Consider the following 20,750-nt stretch of genomic DNA (forward strand, 5'->3'; position numbering starts at 1 on the left):
CAGTGCTTGAGGACTGGCTAACAGAGCTAGTGGAAGCTTCAGTTGCAACAGTGCTTGAGGACTGGCTAACAGAGCTAGTAGAAGATTCAGTGGCACCAGTGCTTGATGATGGGTTGTATGCGCTAGAAGAAGCGTCAGTGGAAACAGTGCTTGAGGACTGGCTAACAGAGCTAGTGGAAGCTTCAGTGGCAACAGCGCTTGAGGACTGGCTAACAGAGCTAGTAGAAGATTCAGTGGCAACAATGCTTGAAGATGGAGTGAATACGCTAGAAGATGCTTCAGTGGCAACAATGCTTGATGATGGAGTGAATACGCTAGAAGAAGTTTCAGTGGAAACAGTGCTTGATGATGGGTTGAATGCGCTAGTAGAAGCGTCAGTGGCAACAGCGCTTGAGGACTGGCCAACAGAGCTAGTGGAAGATTCAGTGGCAACAATGCTTGATGATGGAGTGAATACGCTAGTGGAAGTTTCAGTGGCAGCAGCGCTTGAGGACTGGCCAACAATGCCAGTGGAAGATTCACTCGTGGAAATACTAAAATGATCAGTTGCAGGTTGGCCGGCCGTGCTCGAAGAAAATAGAGAGGAGCTCACCTCTTGTCTACTCGTACCCGAGGAGTGACCTACAGACGTACTGCTAGATTGTTGTACGCTACTACTCAAAGAAGTGCTCATAGTGTGACTGGACGCTTTAGTAGAGGAGGTAATTGAAGATTTAGCACTTGAATGACAGTTTTTCTTACCGATTGGAAGTCTTTGGAAACTTTTAAAGTCAGGAATCGGTTGAGGAGGAATACATCCAGGATACCCTGATAGTGTTCTCTTCTCTGCTTTAGTACGTAAGACACCACCACTGAATGGTCTGCCGTTCTGCCACAGTTGGGTAGTAACCTGAGTGTAGGTCATGGTAAATTGATCACTTGAATATCCAGATCCAACATCTAATTTATATGTACGACCTACGGTTGCTACGGTTAATATTCCATTGGAAAATGATGTAATTTTTGGATTACTATCGTGGAACCAAATTGAGGTCTTACTATTAAAGTTTCTGATTTTTAACGAAGTAACTGGGGGATTCTTACTAAAAGGGTCTGTAGAACCTCCTAATACTATGGCATTAGGATCTGATGACAAAACGATGGTCTGGTCCTCCACTGTTATGTTATCCAAATCTTCGATATAAAAAATACAGTAACTACCCACCCAGAGACACCCGTTACCTACCATACTAGTCTGCGGTATAAGATACATGTGATTTGATTGATCGGATTGGCCGGCTATGGTACCGGTATTTCTTATAGTACCATCTTCTTTACCAAACTGCAGATAGCCGGTATCAAAAAATTGTAGGAATCCAGAATTACTGAACGAAGAAAATTTCAAACTCTGGGACTTACTAGAAGCATATGGTGTGCCTCTCATACTCATGTTTCCCATGTTCTGGAATGAACTACCTTCCCATAAAAATGCATTTGACCTGGTATCGTCTTCCAAGTCTATGACGGTATTAAAATCATTTTTAAAGCTTCCTTTCAACTGGTTGTTTTTTCCTACCGTAGAGTCATCGGTACTCACATAGAGACCACCATGGACAGTAAGATCTGAAAAAAAATTGTGATAATTACCTCCCACGAGGCCTAAATAAACACCTTTATCAATAGTGACTTTTTCATTGTAGTTTGTCGAGGTTGTGATTGTTTTGCTCTTCCCTGTGACATCTAGAGCCAAAACAATGTTCGCTAAAGTTAGCGTAATAAGGGTCAAACCTCTCATTGAAATCTAATTAGTTTGTTTTATGTAGGTCTTGATTGTTTATAATAATCAAAAGTAGACATGAAAAGCTAAAACATCGGCGAAAGGTAACAAAGAATGGAATCACTATTGGGTTGGTATTATATACTATATTGAAGGGTTGATTTGGTATTTGTAATTTCTTTTTTGATACACTAGTCATTATTCTGACACTATTTTTTCCTTTTTTCTTGAAAAGATTTGCACAGTGTTTTCATAGGTTGCTAACTTAACGGTAACTAATAGCCCACATAGGAGTAAGCCATCAAAATGTAGCGGGGCTGGAATGGCTTAATTAAGGTTTCCGATTTAAGACATGTTGATTTTCTATGATTACCTCATCGCAGTTGTACCACTTTGCCTGATCAAAGCTTCGATAGGTAAGGAAGGCTGTGAGAAGCTCTTCAAAATTTCTTTTTTATTGAGGATATACAAGAAAATGCTCAATTGTAACAGAACCGATAGAAAAATCCAAATTAGCAACCTGCGTACTAAAATTCTAAGCCTCAAGCTTGTTATTGATGTTCTTAAGGAAGGCCCTACTGACGCCTGCTCCGCCGATACATTGTTCCTGTAAAGGAAAAGAAGATTTTATATGACAAATATATTTTCTATCTTGAAAATGCGCGCACCGAAACTTCTACATGTCTAGCTGTGAACCTTGAAGGTTTACGAAACGATGTGCAGGTTTAATACTGACAGAACAATCCACGAAAATGTGGTAGAAGCGTCGAGGTTTTCAGCATGAGAAAAAGAAACGGTGGCAAAATTAACTCAAATAAGAAATAAAGTTTTTTTGACGGTACACTATCAAGACGCATGAAAAAATCTCAGAAAAACAAACGTAGAGAAGTTAAAATTTGATTACACCGGTGAGGGGACAGATCGGGCTGTAATAAAAAAAAAAAGAGGGTGACATCACTGAAGTGGAGAGGATCGAGCATGGAAAAACTTCTAGAAGTATTCCTGAACCCTAAATGTGTATCTTAGAATGATGTCGCATAACTTTAGACAAAAAAAAAGAAAAAAAAGATCTTAGTCAGTATAACTTGATTGCAAGTCGATGACTGAGGCGAAATGGTTGGACGAGTAGGTTTTTTTGAATTTTTGGCCAGACGTCAATTATTTGGATGAGAAGGAAAAAAAGCGTATCCAGTAGTCATTGCTGGATTTATTCGGAAATTATGCACCGATATTATCCAGTTACAATATACCAGGCGCTTCCTGCAGGGTAAAGATATCAAAACGCTATTTGCCGCACCTTGCGACACATTTATTGACCAAATTATATCTCTATAGGTAAAATAATTTTGGTTGGGAATCCGACATGCTTATGCATACTATGTAGATGGTCGATGATATGTCCCTGATATTAGTACAAGAAGTGAAAACTTAACTGGTTCGAGCATTGACCGAACTTCAATTTTTGCCGATACATTTCGACTTTCAATTTCAACTTGGGGAAGTTACAATACACTCCACTCGCCTGTATCGCTGAAGATGGTGAACTTTTCCTTTTTTCAATCAAGGTGGTATACATTCTTTGACTGTTCTGCAATCCTCTAAAAGACCAATATAAGCTTTCAAATTCTATTCAATTGGGAATATACCGGCCATATTAAGCCGGAGCTCCATTTTCGTCTTCTTGGTTACAAATTGAAATTTAGTGTAAAAGGAAAGTCCCTTTTAGTGGAGATTGCTAAATCCTAAGTTAAATATTACCATTTATCGTCCTTAATAGTTATTGTAGAAATTCATTTTTTGTGTACTTGAAATATTTTAGCCCAAACAGTCGAGATATATAACTGTTGCAATATTTGGTGTTGTAAATGAACTATAATATTTTGTTGCGTGCAATATCTACGAATTCCTTCGGTTTCATGTTTTTTATCGTACCATTTTTAGCGCGCCATCTGAAGGTGCTGAAAACGGTAATACAGTATGAACGTGAAGAAAAGTAAAAAGTCAAAAAGTGAGCGGATATGGGAAATCAAACAAGAGTAGACCATGGTTGGAGATTTGTGGTATTTCCGAAAGTCCGAGTAGGGGACAGTTGGTTGCACTGTACCAATGTGCCTGACAAAAGTTACTTTCTCACCGCGCTAGAAACTACCATAGATTATTAATTACTTGTTAGTTTTTCGTAGAAGCGCCCGATTGGACTGGATCTTTTTTTAACAAATTAGGTAGCCTGTCTGTGAGCCCTATGCAACAGGCAATATACACACCTAGTACGGCAAATCGTTGAAGGTAATTTGGCTACTAGTAATATAGTTTCCGTTATAATCAGATGTAGGATATTTTTCAAGCGAAATAATCATATTGCAGCATCTTAGTACATAGCCTCACAGTCTTTCCTCCAATTTTATCTGTTCCTTGAGTAAATTGTTCATTTTTGTTATACAAAGAAGTAAATTGAAACTAAGAGGGGATTCTGGGGCTTTTGTATAGCATTGCGTATTACGCAGAAATGCTCAGGATGCCTGGGTGACTGAAAAACTCTGATGTTTAGGTTCGGAACTGGTAAGATATATCATGTTGGATATTCCTTCTGTGACTAAAAGATTTAAGGATCGTAAAAATTGCTGCGAAATTTACCACTTGGTGGTATCCTTTTGGCGGTGGTTCGAAGGGCTTTGCAAACACCGTAGTTGTGTCCATGCCTTTATCCTGTCTAGGCTATGCCGGGCACAGTAAAACCCCTCCTCATGCGCAGTCAATACCACGACAGTACCGGATTACTCTAGCACTGTATATATATAATCCTCAGAGATCTTACCGTTCGTTGTGCTTTTGAGTATATTCTAAAATCCAACTTCGCTCCGAAAATACTCATGATATAAATTTCTATCTGTTCTACCGTCTCCGTTTGTTATCGATCTACTGTAACATTAGATGGAACTCAACGTGAATAAATGATATTAAATCAACGTTAGTTGGAAATCACAGACAGATACGACAAGCTTCGGGAAGTACACTTTTCGAATCTTGACAGCTTACGTTTTCATGTAATGAGATATGGAGCTTGTCAAAAAAAGAATTCAAAAATAATGACAATGGGAAGGGAAGTATTCTTTTTGACATCAATGTTAAAGAGCGTCCGCAACCAAAGTAGTGTCTACTTAGAATGAATTATTGAACTATGTGGAAAATTATTTGAGCTATCGCGATCAGCGTTTTAAAGAACTTGTCATGCATTTCTTTTCTGGATATTTCGTTTAGAGGAATTTTATAGTGAAGGAGATTGTAGTTGTATTTCGAATAATAACTAAGAGTTTTTTTTCAATAGTGCCGTAAAAATATTTCTTGTAAAGCATTAAAGTCATCGAAAAATATTAAATGCTGTAATTTAAAAAATTATGAAAGTCGCACACGATAATTATCGAGTATATGAAAAAATCAAAATAATCGATAGTGAGTATGTTGGTTTGCTTATTCGATTCAAGAAAATAGTAACTAGCGGTTTCCCTCTTTCATAGTCTGCGGTGACGTAAACTTGCTAACCTCGTTCCAACTTACGCTGTCACTATATTCCACAGGCCCCAAATTAATCACAATCAAGGAAATTCGCTTCTCACTCCCCATTAGCGTCTATCACATGATTGCACTAAAAAAAACAAAAGCATGACGAAATAATCAGAAACTGTCAAACTACGTGCGCCCGCACTAAATTCCACCCTCCCTTCGTGTACACCACATGAATGAAACTGCTATATTGTATTTTGCACTTGTGCCATTGTAGCAGTTTTCACCGCAAAATAAACATCTAAGGGTATGTAGAATTCCTGTCAAGTAGAAATTGTGAAGCTGCTATTGCAACGGGTGTGCATCAATTGGATTTCTACTTTTCCCTTCTTATAGGTTGTAGGCGTAAAAGTAATTCTCTACACAAAATTCCAAGTTTAAAAATAATCATCATTCTGCGTACTTCGTTGTACACACAAGCTGCCTGCACCGGGATCACAATATGTCAAACATCTGGTTGCAAAGTTTTATGAATCACCTCCGTGGTCAGTCGAAGAGCCAAATAAGCGTAACCACTTTTTGAGAAAACATGTAGTACAGAAAATAATGCTTAGGTAAAATCGGCAAGAAACATGGAAAGAAAGGCGTTTTATATGTCAATGAACCGAGAGTAGGTTTTTAAATTGGAAATGATTGAGGAACGTATACGGAAGCAGCCGTCCCAAAAACTAGTTGACTAATGTGAAGTATATAAAAAAAACAACTGTATATGTAGAAAGGAGTGTAAAAGCTACACGCAAAGGTACAGGAGGTGGTTTCGATTTCTGAATGAAATGGTGAGTTTCGCCAGCAAATAGTGTGCTAGTTCTTAAAAGTATGACATGGTGTGTGCGTGTGTCAATCCAGAAAAGATAATTCCTCGCTCTTGTATGTTACCTCAGCTGGGTGGCAGGCATTCATAAGAAAAACAAGTGTGTCAGACCTCATTATGCGGTCAATATGACAAGATGCATTTGAATAAATACTTCCAAACGTCTTGCCGGGTTTTATTCATGTAGTGATCTGTCTTGAAATATTCTGGTTCTATTTAAAGTGCGATAACGCCTTCATTAGAGGACAATAAAAAATCCAAAGAGGAACGTGTGGCTGACCAAAAGATAGCGTTTCGGATATAAAAAAATGTGTAGTGTGTCAAACGAGAGGTCGGCCCGCAGACTGCGTTGCAAGAGTGGTGTAAATTAAACATTCCAAGACAGTTTAGTGGTGGACAATACGAGACTGAGGTAAGGTAAGGCATATTGAATACATATACATTGGTTCAGTGCGGCATACAGAACTGATTTCAGAAATGATATTGTGAGAAGTTCTTGATCTTGTGCCTCAAGTCAAAACGTAGGGATCCACTGGGGTTGTCGTGCGTGTTCAAATAGTATCATGCTATTATATTATTTTTTAGTGAATTTACAGACTTTTTCAACATCATTGTTAGGGTGAAGTTGTTTTTACTACAGTGGCCAAGTATCTCAGTACAATAAAATAATGTACAGTTATTGCTGCCGGACATATATGTATCTCAAAGTATTATCGTTATATTAGTTATCAGGCTGTGTACCAGTTGAAGGTTTGCAGAATATGTATAAGTCCCTTAGCTTCATTGAAGTTATGAGGCCGAGTTCTTGATTATAAAGAAGGATGTACGGCAGCTGTGTTGTTTTAAATAGCGGTCTTAATTGTTTCAACGGGCATATTTTGAATTTCGTAATCAAAAGAGATTCTTTACTTCACGAACGCTAAGTCAAAGACAAAGCGGCAACATTCTCGATGGATAACTTCATTTTCGAAGCTATGAAGGGTAGTTGAACACTGTAGTTGTGCTTATAGATTCGAAAATCTGCATACAATCCTTGTCACAATCTTCATGAAGCTCACATCCTCTTCGGACAGCAACCTTTAACAAATTTGGCCATTTCTTTTCCCTTTTCACCTCCAACCTCTTTCTCCAGATTATCAATTACACCCTCAACATCAACCTGGGCAGAATCTTGATCAAATTTGAATTTGGACTCGATATGTGTGATTTCAATTTCTAAGCCCACGATTCCCTTGAGTTTTCCATGAATGTAGGATTCAGGAGCGTTGGAGACTTTCCATTTTTCCTCATATTGTTCACCCTCGGGCCTCTTCGACTCTTCTTGATCGGTCAGCAGATTCAAGAGGTTGATTAGCCATTCTTTATCGCCTCTAATAATTTTAGGAGTACCATAAACATGAACAGCTGCAAAGTCCCACGTAGGAACACGCTTGTGAGTGTTCTTCTTTAGTGGATACCAAGATGGGGAAATGTACGAATCAACACTTTGAAAAACGACGAGGCATTTGGATTGATTTTCCAAGTGTTCAATCTGCTGATTTTGAACCGCTAGATGTGCGACGAGCTTCCCACAGCTACCTTCGGCACCTGGCACAAAGCAAAAGGGAACATGAGTGACACATAACTCAGAATCCGGCCTGCCTACCGGGTCATTGCTCCAGATATTAAGTAAACCTTTTGAAGGAGGGCTTGCAGTGAACAAAGTGCCTAGAGGGTAATTGCGGATGATCTCCACTTGTCTTGGCAAATCTTGGACTTCGAAATTTTTTGGAATGTACATTTGAATAATTCAGTAAACAATTTGCTATAGAACTAGGACTCTATATGAAGGGTTCGCTAGTATTTGATTTTACGGCTCACGTTTCGTGTAAATATATACATAAATTCGAATACAGTCCTATGTCATGAGAAAACTGAACGGCATCTCTGAGTCATTCAATGTGGAGCGCTGCGCCATTTGTCCGTCCGTCTATTTGTGTTCCTGTACCCTGTTATCTTGTTTCCTTCTTATCTCTTTCCCTTTGAGGCTGACACATCCCTACAGTTCGTGTTCGACGACAGTGGCATCAGTTATCCTCCTACTTTCTTTATCCACATTCTTTCATTACGCATTATAATAATGACTTATGGGAACTATCTGATTATTCGATGATCAGAAAGCCTTCGGTATCACTATTGTACTTTCAAGGTTTTGTTTTTGTAGATATGGCCAATCCGTTCTAATAAGAAATTTACATCGGAAACATTACAGATTTCTTTAAGAGAGCTCGTAAAGAACCTCAAGATATATAACTCTCACTTCTTCTTTTTACGAGGAGCCCTGTTTTAATTGTCCCGTTCCCAGAACATAGAGCAATATGTTACTAAAGGCGCGTGCAACGTACTCTTCTTTCTTTCCGACCGGAGCGCCCGTAGTGTAGTACACCCTTAGCAGCACCCACCGACGTCCTCTAAACAGGTGATTAGCCAGCCAGCCAAGTATTGTCAAGCCAAAAATCCGCCGGCAACACTAATAATTCCTTTCGTGAAATGGTTGGTTCAGGATGTTTGATTCCGCTTTTAGAACCCAGAACGTTGCAGTCTGATCAGTACATGCTAAAGCACCGTCCTACAAACCGAGGTTGGTTAGAATAAATGTACCTGAGCGACCTGCAGCCGGAACTTGTCTATTTTTAAATGTGTTGATTCCCTTTCAGCAATAATGTCACGAGTCAACATTCTATCAACAGCTGCATCAGATAGCGACGGGCTTCTCTACGTTTTGCCTGTGGCTCGATACAACTCCGCTTAGAGATCGAATCCTCTTGGCGGACAAGCTACAGAAACTTTTCGGTCTGGCTAATTTGCTCAATGAACACGCCAAAGGTCTGTTCATAAAAGCATCGAAACGTCTGGATAGCAACTTGTGTACTGGCCTATTTCAAAAAAAATAATATTAATTAGATAGCAGGCTATTTTCGTTTGCTCGAGAAACAAAAATGGATTTTTGCAGCCAAGGCGACAGTGTAGTATTATATGAAAAAAAAAAAGTCTTGTAAACTAAAAGTCCGGTTTGATACCGGAAAAATGAGCATTAACAATACATTTTTCCGTACCGGGTATTGTTGCAATGGTCCGATTTTGATAACAACCCTAAGATAATGTTATGTCGTTTGTTTTGAGTTTTTCTATGATCGCGGTCCTTCGGCTTTTTAATGCCAATCAAATGACTCGTGTGTCGTGGCCATAACGATAAATGTGCCATATTTGCTCTTTATAGTCAGATATTCCTCGAGAAAACAACGATATATTTGGGAAGAGGACTGTATAAATGGGACAGAGACTTAAAAATCATAAACCGTAAACTTTAAACGCTTTGTAATCTTGGCACATAATTGGCACAACTATCAAAATTCGCAACAATGGTCGACCTTACAGAATTGTCAACTTTCGATATCACTACGCAACTGACCGTTATTGGTCGTAATCCAGACGAACAGAATGGTTTTGTCAACCCACCGCTATACAAGGGATCGACCATCATTCACAAGAAACTTTCTGACGTAGAAAGCATGAAAGGAAGATTTTTTTACGGGACAGCAGGTTCTCCAACCATCGCAAATTTGGAAGATGCTTGGACTCATTTGACGGGTGCCGCTGGAACAGTGTTGTCTCCATCTGGGCTTGGATCGATCACATTGGCATTGATGACCCTTGCGAAGGCCGGCGATCATATCCTAATCACTGACAGTGTCTACGTGCCAACACGTGTACTATGTGATGGTTTACTGGCCAAGTTTGGTATTCAGACCGAGTATTATGACCCATCGGTAGGAGAGGATATAGAAAAACTTCTCAAGCCCAATACAAGTGTCATTTTCCTCGAAAGTCCGGGCTCAGGAACCATGGAAATCCAGGATATCCCAGCCTTGGTTTCTATCGCAAAAAAACATGGAATAAGAACCATCTTGGATAACACATGGGCGACACCACTTTTCTTCGACGCCCATGGGCATGGCATTGATATTTCACTGGAAGCTGGGACGAAATATTTAGGTGGGCATTCAGACTTTCTCCTTGGTCTAACCTCTGCTAATCAAGAATGCTGGCCACTATTACGGTCAACTTACGATGCGATGGCTATGTTACCAGGTGCCGACGATTGCCAGCTGGCTTTGCGAGGAATGCGTACTTTACATTTAAGATTAAAAGAGGCAGAAAGAAAAGCGCTAGACCTAGCGGCTTGGTTGGGAAACAGAGATGAGGTTGAGAAAGTTCTTCATCCTGCATTTGAAGATTGTCCTGGGCACAAGTACTGGTTACGTGATTACAAAGGTTCCTCTGGGTTATTCTCTATCGTCCTCAAAGATGGATTTACAAGAGCCGGTCTGGAAAATATGGTAGAAAAGATGAAGATTTTTCATCTTGGATTCTCATGGGGGGGTTATGAATCTTTAATTACGCCTGTGAAACCAGCCAAACAAAGAAAACCCCATAACTGGCCTCATCGCGGTTTTGCTTTACGTATCCAAGTGGGTCTGGAAGAACTATCAGACTTGAAAAGAGACCTTGAATTAGGATTTGAACGTTTAGCAGCGGAGATATCCATGACCCCGTTACAAATTTAGACGGGTTTCATCCTGAAGATACAGACTGTATGGCTACAAATTAAGAATCTCATGGCTGCATGGTAGCATGTAACATGAGTATGAAATAAGAAAGGTCATATTTTCGGCAAGGTGATCGTACGTTGAGATATGTATCCAATGCAGACTAAAAAATGTATCTTCAGAGCGCTATGATGAGTATTTGTTGTCCAGGTGTGTGTCGGGTTATGATATGAAATCCTCCCGTTGAGCATTTTTTATGAGACCATTGTATGATTGTATTGTACATATTTCGGTCGTGATATCTAAAACGAACTTATGCTTGGAATTTTAATCGAATGCGTTTGAGTAATACAATGATAATCTGGTTAGAGAGGTATATAGAGTACATAGAATGTTGAGATAGAAATAAATATTGTATTTTGAAGTCCGAGAGATAGCCCAATAGTATTTTCGTGAAATTATGGGCAAAATTGGCATCTGTAAGGTCCATTCAATTTTTCGTTGTAAATGTTATAGAATTTATCATTTATTGAGAAGTTGTGCACTATGTAGCCGAATCACGGGCGCCATTCTATTGATAATGGACAAATATGCTAATGTTGTACCTATACGATACTTCGCGCCTGTTGTAACATGAGGTTCAGAAAAGTTGTTGTGACATCAACTCATTCGGAGTATGAGTTGAGTTTTGGTAAAATATTTTGCTTTTAAGCTATTAATGCCGCCATAGATAGGATTCTTTCCACTTGGCTAAGAAATATGTACAATGGTATGTTATGGAGGGTAAAGTCAAGAAACGTGTTAAACGTTTAGTGATAAAAAATATAGAGGGTGTGCGGCGATGATATTTTAAGCTTCGTAGAAGGTTTCGTTTAACTAGTCGTAGGAAACGTAAGGTTGTTGCAATGTAAATTTATATTTTATTCAATAAGGGCGTTTGGTTTTTTAAGTTATTTGGCTATAATATAAAGATATGTGGCGCCCATTTCGTGCGTTTGTATTGTAATAGTATTAAATCATCAGAGTATGGGTAGTAGAAATATATCAATCAATTGGTAACTGTGGTAGGGTTGTCATGGCAATGTGAAATGTCGCGGGATTACGTAAAAATCTTCAACGGCTATGTTCACGTGTTTGCCTTAGTCATTTTCTGCCAAGATTATGGGGATAGATCTGACATGAATTACTGCCATTACTATATTAGGGCAGGTGGTGATTATAAATTAGTGGTCGTGGAATAACGCATCGCTTCTCAAAATATGGAAGCCACATTTAAGCTGTATTATGTTACGAAGTAGGGAAACCACAAATTGATAATAGCGGCGATTTAACCGTTACAAAACAATACTGCTGGCGATTATTTTATAGTGCATTATGAGACACATGGTTGGACGTGAGGCGTTACATATGAGGTCACAAATGAAATGTATAATAAAAAAATGATCATTGGTATCGTGCAATCTACCAACACTTGTGGAATTCTTGCATGAGTTGACCCACATTAATTTCCGTATTTCGCACTTAAGTATATCCTTACACGACCTGACCAAGAATTTGATCAGCTATCAATCGGTGATTGGAAACAAGTTATAGGCAATAAACACACAGCGATCCTTATCCGACTATATCATTGAAGACAGACACTTAAGTATTGATCAATGTTTCACAAAAACTCTCTATAGCGCATATGTCCTGACTACCGCCTAGCATATTTATATGAATAAGGAATAGCCTGTTATCTGCTGCTCTTTTAACTGACAAGTGTGTGATATTTTATACCTTGAACAGCCATTTTTAATTCGATCTGACTGGATTGTGTACGCTAATGGCAGCGGCGTTGTTAATTTCTTCGGATAAATCACAACAAGGGCATCTTATCTTGTCCAACGAGTGAATTATTGTGTAGCCACCTGGAAATCACTTAACAAAGATAATTATCTGAGAATGTCACGCTACCACTAAATTAATTTGTTTATTTTCATTAGTATTAACTTTAGTTCTCTTAGTATGCGAATCGAAAAATCTCTATACACATATCCAAATTCACGGCAGAAACTTTCAACTAGAATTAGCAAAAATTCAAGAATTTTACGAAACTGTGCTTAAATATTCATCACGATGAGATAAATGCTTCAGCAGAAAAATTCAAATGCAAAAATTACATTCAGACGAGATCTCTTTGTCGCCTTTAGAGGTTTAAACTTTCAACACGATATTTGTAACCAGTACGTATTCAAACTAGTCCTTTAAATGTTTGAGATGATACAAGCGAAAACTGCCGGTAAAATGATAGCCTGGATTAATTATTGCATCAATGGAAGACCTCTTTCGATATACTTGTCGAAATAACTACTACAACTTGTTAGTCCGACGTATAGGGTAGAGCAAACTAGCTTCACACCTAAACTTTTCAAAAATATTCAAGATTCCTCCAACTAAATTGGCTACCGATGTAAAAAGGTGCGGCAAAGTCATTGTAAAAACTATTGTACTGATTTTGGAATGGTTTAGAAATGCGTGCGTTTCAATCAGCATTTTTCAAAAAGCCTGTTTTTGATTTGAAATGAATATTAGTGCTCCTCGAGTCCTTCCAGGTTCAACGTACTACCTTCTACTTTTCGGCGTTTCCTACTATCGCAAACCAATGAGTAAAGTTGGAAAAACCTTAAGTGCTACATTTTTTGAATAAGGTTTAAAAGAGCAATGATCGAACCGTAGCCAACAACCAAAACCAAAGCGAAGGAAACACCCATAAAGGATACACGGTACGCTTCGTTTGGTCCAGAACGATTAAACAAGGGCGGCTAGAACTCTTCAATTGACCCAGCGAAAACGCTTGACAGATTTCTACTGAAGGGCTGGAATATGGTACGGCCTTTCCTTCTAGCAGGCTTGGATATAATATTTTAAACAGCGACCGGAAAAAGCAAGATTCCCTTTTCAAAGTGAGAATATTTAGTTACATTAGCTACGTGATTTATTGTTAAAACAGTTACTAGTTAGGTGAACGAAATATTTCAAAGCAACCGTTTTTTTAGAGAGGCGCAATCCAGGTACACTAAGGTATACTTGAACCAAAAATGAAGGCACAACGATAGAACCGAACAAATAGTTTCTGAGGCACACCGCCAGCTGCACACCGCCAGCTGCATATCTCGTGATAATCTGCAGCACGAAGGGGTACACAAGACTTCCTTTGCATTTTGCTTTCAAAATTAGAATCCATAATAGGCGACCTGACCTGAAAAAAGAAATATTCCAGCAAGTTTTACCCTCTTACACGCCACGATGTATTTTCAAAAGGCACCATTTCGAAAAAGAAATTTTGAACCAAATCTGTATTTTCCCAAAGAGTGCCTCCCGGTGCCAAGTTCAGTTATCTTGTTCTTAAATGTGCTGCAATTTTTACTTTTATACGGCTGTTTCTCTGCTCTTTTCTTTTTTTTCAGCACTTACGCGAAAACCTTATTTGACATCATATTAAAAAATCTTCGTCCTCTTTTCTTCTAGAACGCTGCAGCTCAAGAGTCATATATTATTTTCACGCAGCTAGTGCCCGATGTTTTTTTTTCTGCGCAAAAGGAGCCGGTATATTTTTGCTACATCCTTATGAGTGACAGTTTGTTGCCACACAAGAGCGAACAGTAAACCATATCGGTTAATAACAATGTCACGTAACTTCCTTACTCTGGAACTGTAAAATTACTTTACTAATAAACTAGCGGTATTCTTAAAAGTTAAAATAACTTTTACTTTTTTTTCTATTTCTGTCCTCTCCCAATTTAGAAATAAACAATATTGATACTGTAACGTTAGCGTATACCCTCCTATACTATTTCCCAAAACATGTCTGACGCAAATTACACATTGGACGCGGAAGTAATATTTGTCGGCTCTTCGGTTTGAGAATTTCTTTCTATCGGACGTTCATAGTAGATCAGACAGCTTTCTTATCCGACATTATAGTGGATGGGCGCCAATAGCGGCGGATCTCCGTTGAAGCTTTTTGCTGCATGGGCAAAACAATATTCATCCGTCTATTTTGTAAATAGCAGGAAACCTCACTAAACGTAAACTCCGTGGCCAGTATTATTTTCTTACTCAGTAATTGCTATGCAGTAATGTCCTAAATGTTCTTCAACAACCAAAATAAAAGCACGATGCATATTAACTTTTACCGGTGTTCATTATAAAACTCCTGCACTTCCTCCAATGCCGCACATATTGCATATGCGTACACAAATGAATTAAAGTTAGGCTCCGCTAGTGAGCAGACAAACATCTTCTTTAACTATAATATTGCATTTGTTAGCACATCAGGAATTTTTGCTGTCCTAAAAACGAGTCTTCGCAGGGGTCAGACGTTTATAGATACAAAGGCAAGATTTTCTCGAATGGTCTAGGTTCTGCGTACTGGAATCCAGGCCTCTTTGGTTTCCACACAACTCCAATAAATGCAACCGTGGAAATGGAAGGTTACTGGTCATCACCAAAACATAGTTTTTACACATTTAGCCTGCAACGGCGGATGACTCAGTAGTTGTACCGATCTGAGGCGACGTTGCCTTTAAACGTTTTAGCAAAATCCTGTCACATCATCCTACATTCCAATCAATAATATTGAACCACGGAGTGCGAATTTTCCATTTGGTATCGAGGGCTCAGTCTATATGTATATGGGTTACTTCTATCCAATGTAAGTTGTTTATTGGACTGTTGGTTCCTGGGAGTATACTCCGAATTAATATGACTCTGCGAATGGTACTGCCATTCATGATGACTTTGAATGCTACGTCTATACCTTTAAAGAAAATCTAGAGCGGGCCAACTATACCATACCTGGTCCTTCATATTATACTTCAGCGGGCATAATCACCACTACAACAGAATTACACACCGGTGCGTGCACAACACCAGACAATAGAAATATAATAATAAAGGTCCCAAAGGTTTACTAATGGGGTGAAACATTATTCAAGTTAACACAACAGTAAGTGTTAGATGACTCCGTGTTCCAATTACCAAGGTCTAAATCTACCACATCCTCAGCTGTGATTGCTCCTTGGTATTCTGAGTTATCTAAAACATCTGCTACTCCACCAATTGGCTCAGCCCCTGAGCCATCTGGTGATCAAGTTAAGGTTATTGGCACCTCCACCGTTAATTCCAACAACCATCAAAGTACCACTGTTTCTGCTTCAATCCCTTTCGGATTGGCAAGTTCTCATAATCCATTGCCAGACTAATCATTTCAGCTATCGTTGGTGTCAAATCATCCAGTATTCAAAATGAAACCACGAGTTCTGCCACTGGAGCTACTCAATCTCGCAAGAAAAGCGGAGCTATCATTTCTTTGTCTATTTCATCTTTCAAGGCAAAAGAAACTACTAGCGAAGAAATTACTTCTGCACTTTTCCGCGATCGTACTAAAATTAAAAAAGTATCTGCTGCAGCTACAACGACAAGCAAGCAAACTACTTTAATCACAGTTACTTCCTGCGAGTCCGGCGTATGTTCTGAGGCTGCCTCTTCTGCTATCGTTTCTACAGCCACAACTGTCGTCAATGACGCTGTTACAGTGGACACCACCTGGTGCCCATTAACAACCAATACAGCAACGGTTAGCGCAAGTACTACCACCGGCGTTACTGGTAACTCAGTAAACTCCGAAGCTGCTGAAACGAAAACCGTGACCCACGGCAACGGTGTGCCTTCGATTTCAGAATCTGGTTATGCTGAAGCACATCCAACTACTACTGCTCATGCGATTGGCTATAGCAGTAGTGTTGCTTCAGTTCCAGGGGCCGCTAACACCAAGGACCATACAACTACTTACTTGAACACTGTCTCGCAACAACCTCGTAGCATTTCCATAAGCGGTACAGTAGGATCTAGTACTGCCTCTTTGGAAATATCAAGCTATGCTGGTATTGCCAACGGTCTAGTAGCCAATAGTGCTTTAAGCGTCTTCATTGCCTCCGTATTGCTGGCAATCGTTTGATTGGCACATGGATTCCCATTTTCAGTTAACACACGTGATATAGGCTTGAACACAGTTCTTCCTATTCCACTCTTAGTTCTTTTATTACAATTTTACATTTTTATAGAKTTTATAGGCCCTTTTATTTAAGGCTGTCTATAGAGGCCTTTCATAGAGAAATTAATATATTCCCATCAACAATTAGTCCGAGTGAGAAAAAAATGATTTTAAAGTGCTGTATGACTGAATCATGCCTGACCAGAGATGTGAGTGTGATTTGGAAATCGAGTTCGGTCTAATGAACAAACAGGTGGCTCAAGGTCACTCTGGAGACTGATCTCTGATTGCAAAATTTACACGAATTGTATATATCCATATCCTGTGGAGAAGTTTCCTTTCCTCTTAGCGGCTTCCCGCTGCACTAAACCTTGCAGCAAAAGTAAAAAGAGGTGACGCTGGTTATTTTGTAACAGTTGTAATTCCTCATTTCCTTTTSCCAGGTGAATCTGAACTTCGGGGTCTCCTTTGGCGCAATTTGAATCTGAGTTCTTTTTTGAATATTCTCATTTGGATCCACTTGAAGAGACTTTGCTCCCAGCCGAGAGAAAATAACACTAGAACTGAGCAGAATCGATTGTTGCTTATTTTTCATTATCTGCCCGATTGTCCTGTTGCTGCTATCGGTGAGTTTTTTGTTATATCAGTGGCCAAAGTTGACAGATGGCAAACCAATAATGTCCGTAGACCTCTACCAACGTTAAAATGTACTCGTTATGGTGATCATGATCAATGACCGATCGGGGATTATGGAACGACTTTCTTACACGGTTTYGGGGTGAACGGCTGTGGCGCATTCTATGGATCTGTGCCATTTTGATGTGCTGCCAAGCAAAGCTTCTATTTGCGGTGTTGGCCTTCCATATCTACGGCATTAAAGTGCAGTTCCCCTTCCTTTGAAGTAGTGCGGTTCAGACAGCCCATTGATGTATTCCGATGTGGCATGTTTGGCTGTCTTCAAGTGTCACAGTTCTTTAAAGATATGTGGTAATAACGAGATATCCTATTTTGGGCCTTGCTCATTCTTGACTATCTTCATCCGAGCTTCGTTTTGATATTATTTTATCTTATTATGCAGATCCAAGACAAATCGCATACATGGTATTTATTCTTTGAAGAGTCCGAAACTTAAACTTTATTTCCCGGAAGGGAAACTACAAGATCCTATGAGAAATAAGGTTTGTACAGATTAGGAAAGAGCCCACCGGGTCAAGGAATGATGAGTGAATCTGTATAGAATTTTGGTTAAAACTGAACACTACCCTATATCTGGCCCGCCTTTCACTTCTGATATTAGGATATAGCCAAACCACCTAACACATCCAGAACATGAARTYAGATTTCTGAATGTGAGGTTTGAARGTGGGGTCAAAAATAGGGTTGTTGAGCGGCTCACCGAAACTAGAGATATCCATAACGCGACATATCAACAGACATCGGAAAGGAATACACTGCTCGAGCTGGGAATACATTACCGTAAAATATTCAAGGACAGAGTTTTGACTTTTCATTCTTACATTCCATGCCCGCAGCTGCAATTTCCACTCGAGGGCTCACACCCTCGTAAAAGCACATCTGGCTATATATTTAACAACAATTGAGAATTTTCAATTGCAATACAGTTCCTACTTTATCACGTTCGGTAACGTGTACTCTCGTTGCCTATTTCCGAAGTCCAGAAARTAGCCTGTTATGCGTGCTTGTCGTTAAAGAAATAGGCTAGTACTTGTCTCTACGAGCTATTRTATCGGAGAGCGATACATTATAACAATRTAGTGCAACTAAACGTGCCGGGCTCGTTGCTGCTCATTCAAGTCAGTGGCCAGTGTTTGCCTTCCCTTTCTTTAATGAATCTTCGATCGCTTGGTGGTGCGGTGGTGCGTCTAGCTTTCTTTCGCCGAGTAGCGCCGGGCCGAAGTTAAAATCAAGGTTCGTAAAATGCAGGCTAAAGATGTGCAAAAATTGGCAATGAGAAAAAGTATTCCGAGAGTAGAGTAGATAGCAGGATGCTACAACTCTTGACTTGCTGTTGTTGTCAAAGATACATAATGCTGTTCCGAGTGTAATGTGTCTTGGTATGAGGCGCGATTACGTATGAATAGCGGTATTAAATTAACGTACGTAGTAGTTACATCTCCATGGCGTGATCCGTTTTACACTGACACGTTGAAGCTGTTGAAAAGGCATGATAAAATGACGCTGTGGTGAATCAGTGCCGCTTAAGAGAAGATAGAAATGAATCTCATCCTAGAGTTATGGTGGTTGGAATGGTTGGAATGGTTGAACTGGTTGAACTGGTTGGAATGGTTAACATGGTCAACATGCTATCGTGTCATATAGATTTAGTGGTAGTGACGATTGCCGATTCAAGCTCCATAGAATATTCTATTGCTGTTAATATACCGAGATGTGTGGAATTAAAATTACTGTATAGGGCCAGAGAACTCCAGTTATAGGTTCCCTCGACTCATGTACCCTTATGGCTTAATGCGTAAGGCGGCTGAAAAATTAAATGATCCATAAAAATTGACAGTCACGCATTGAATATATAGCGGCCTCTCAAACAGTTCCAACTTCACACAACTCTTTTTTTACCTTCATTGTGTCTTGGACGTCCATAAAAACTAGGGCCATGAGTGCACATTAACAGATATGAAAGCTAGAAAAAAATATCCTAGATATGGATAAGAGACGCTACAACGAAGTGCCCGAAAATTTCCAAGAGACTAGATTAGCGAGTACGCTGATTCAAACACCAATGAACAAGAAATAAAGCGGGTTTGCAATTGAATATGGGTGTTTGAATTATTTTTTTTTTTTTCTTTTGATTTTCTTCAAGAACACAAGACTATGAAAAGTTTGATCAAAATAGTGTCCCAATTCTGCTTCCACAAGAAAAAGCTTGGCATTGTACACATTCCGTTCGACTAAAAAATAACACCAAAAAAAGTCCACCACTCCATATTTTGATATGACACAATCATGGGAATTCGGTGTCAATYAACAGTGCCCTGTGGGTCTCGACTTCAAAGTGTACGGGCTCTGAATTCCGCGATATCTGATACTAGAGTTTTCGTTTAATGTTGTGCCAGATTTCGCGCCTTTGGAAGACATTGGACATAAAACGCATGTCTGGAGCCGCAAGAATGTCGTCTCATATTCAACCACACTCACAGATATAAAAACCCAGAGTGATTTGTAACAGACAGGAGCATCTACCCTTATGACCACCAAACAAAAATGGTTCTAGCTAACTCGGTACTTCTGTCAGCTTTATGCGCTTTTGCTGTCTCAGCAGCGCCTTTGTCCAAGAGAGATTCCTGTACATTGTCGGGATCTTCTTTGTCCTCATTGTCGGCCGTGAAAAAATGTAGCAGCATCATCATCAAAGATTTGACCGTTCCGGCAGGACAGACTCTAGATCTAAGCGGTCTAACGAGCGGCACTACTGTTACCTTCCAAGGCACGACTAAGTTTGGATACAAAGAATGGGAAGGTCCATTAATTTCTATCTCAGGGTCCAAAATCAACGTTGTTGGTGCTTCTGGGCATGTTATCGATGGCCAAGGTGCAAAATGGTGGGACGGTAAAGGTGACAGCGGTAAAGTTAAGCCAAAATTTGTGAAATTGGGCTTGACCGGAACCTCAAAAGTTACCGGCTTGAATATCAAGAACGCTCCACACCAAGTTTTCAGTGTCAATAAGTGCTCTGATTTGACCATCAGTGGTGTAACCGTTGACATCAAAGCTGGTGACTCCGCCGGTGGCCACAACACAGACGCGTTTGAYGTGGGCAGTTCCACCAATGTTGTAATCCAGGGATGTACCGTTTACAATCAAGACGACTGTATCGCCGTAAACTCTGGTAAAAATATCAAGTTTTTAAACAACAACTGTTACAACGGTCACGGTATCTCTATAGGCTCTGTTGGTGGCCGTTCCGACAATGTTGTCAACGGTTTCTGGGCCCAAAACAATAATGTTATCAACTCTGAT

At 39.6% G+C, this 20,750-nt stretch overlaps 4 protein-coding genes across 4 annotated transcripts; 2 read left to right on the forward strand and 2 right to left on the reverse strand.

Annotated features, from left to right (window-relative positions):
* On the reverse strand, positions 1-1,774 carry DI49_1717 (uncharacterized protein; the record flags this gene model as incomplete). The annotated part of the gene is made up of 1 exon (XM_018364889.1): positions 1-1,774. A coding segment is annotated over one exon (1,774 nt), but the record flags the coding sequence as incomplete, so codon positions are not given.
* A 5,408-nt stretch (positions 1,775-7,182) lies between these two features.
* DI49_1718 (uncharacterized protein) lies at positions 7,183-7,908 on the reverse strand (the record flags this gene model as incomplete). Its single annotated transcript, XM_018364890.1, has 1 exon — positions 7,183-7,908. One exon carries the CDS (start codon positions 7,906-7,908, stop codon positions 7,183-7,185), a length of 726 nt encoding a protein of 241 aa, XP_018222593.1.
* A 1,621-nt stretch (positions 7,909-9,529) lies between these two features.
* On the forward strand, positions 9,530-10,735 carry IRC7 (cysteine-S-conjugate beta-lyase IRC7; the record flags this gene model as incomplete). The annotated part of the gene is made up of 1 exon (XM_018364891.1): positions 9,530-10,735. The coding sequence occupies one exon, from the start codon at positions 9,530-9,532 to the stop codon at positions 10,733-10,735; it is 1,206 nt and encodes a 401-aa protein (XP_018222594.1).
* A 9,259-nt stretch (positions 10,736-19,994) lies between these two features.
* DI49_1720 (uncharacterized protein) lies at positions 19,995-20,750 on the forward strand (the record flags this gene model as incomplete). The annotated part of the gene is made up of 1 exon (XM_018364892.1): positions 19,995-20,750. A coding segment is annotated over one exon (756 nt), but the record flags the coding sequence as incomplete, so codon positions are not given.

Source organism: Saccharomyces eubayanus, chromosome VI (genome assembly GCF_001298625.1).
Source record: "Saccharomyces eubayanus strain FM1318 chromosome VI, whole genome shotgun sequence".
NCBI classification, from domain to species: domain Eukaryota; kingdom Fungi; phylum Ascomycota; class Saccharomycetes; order Saccharomycetales; family Saccharomycetaceae; genus Saccharomyces; species Saccharomyces eubayanus.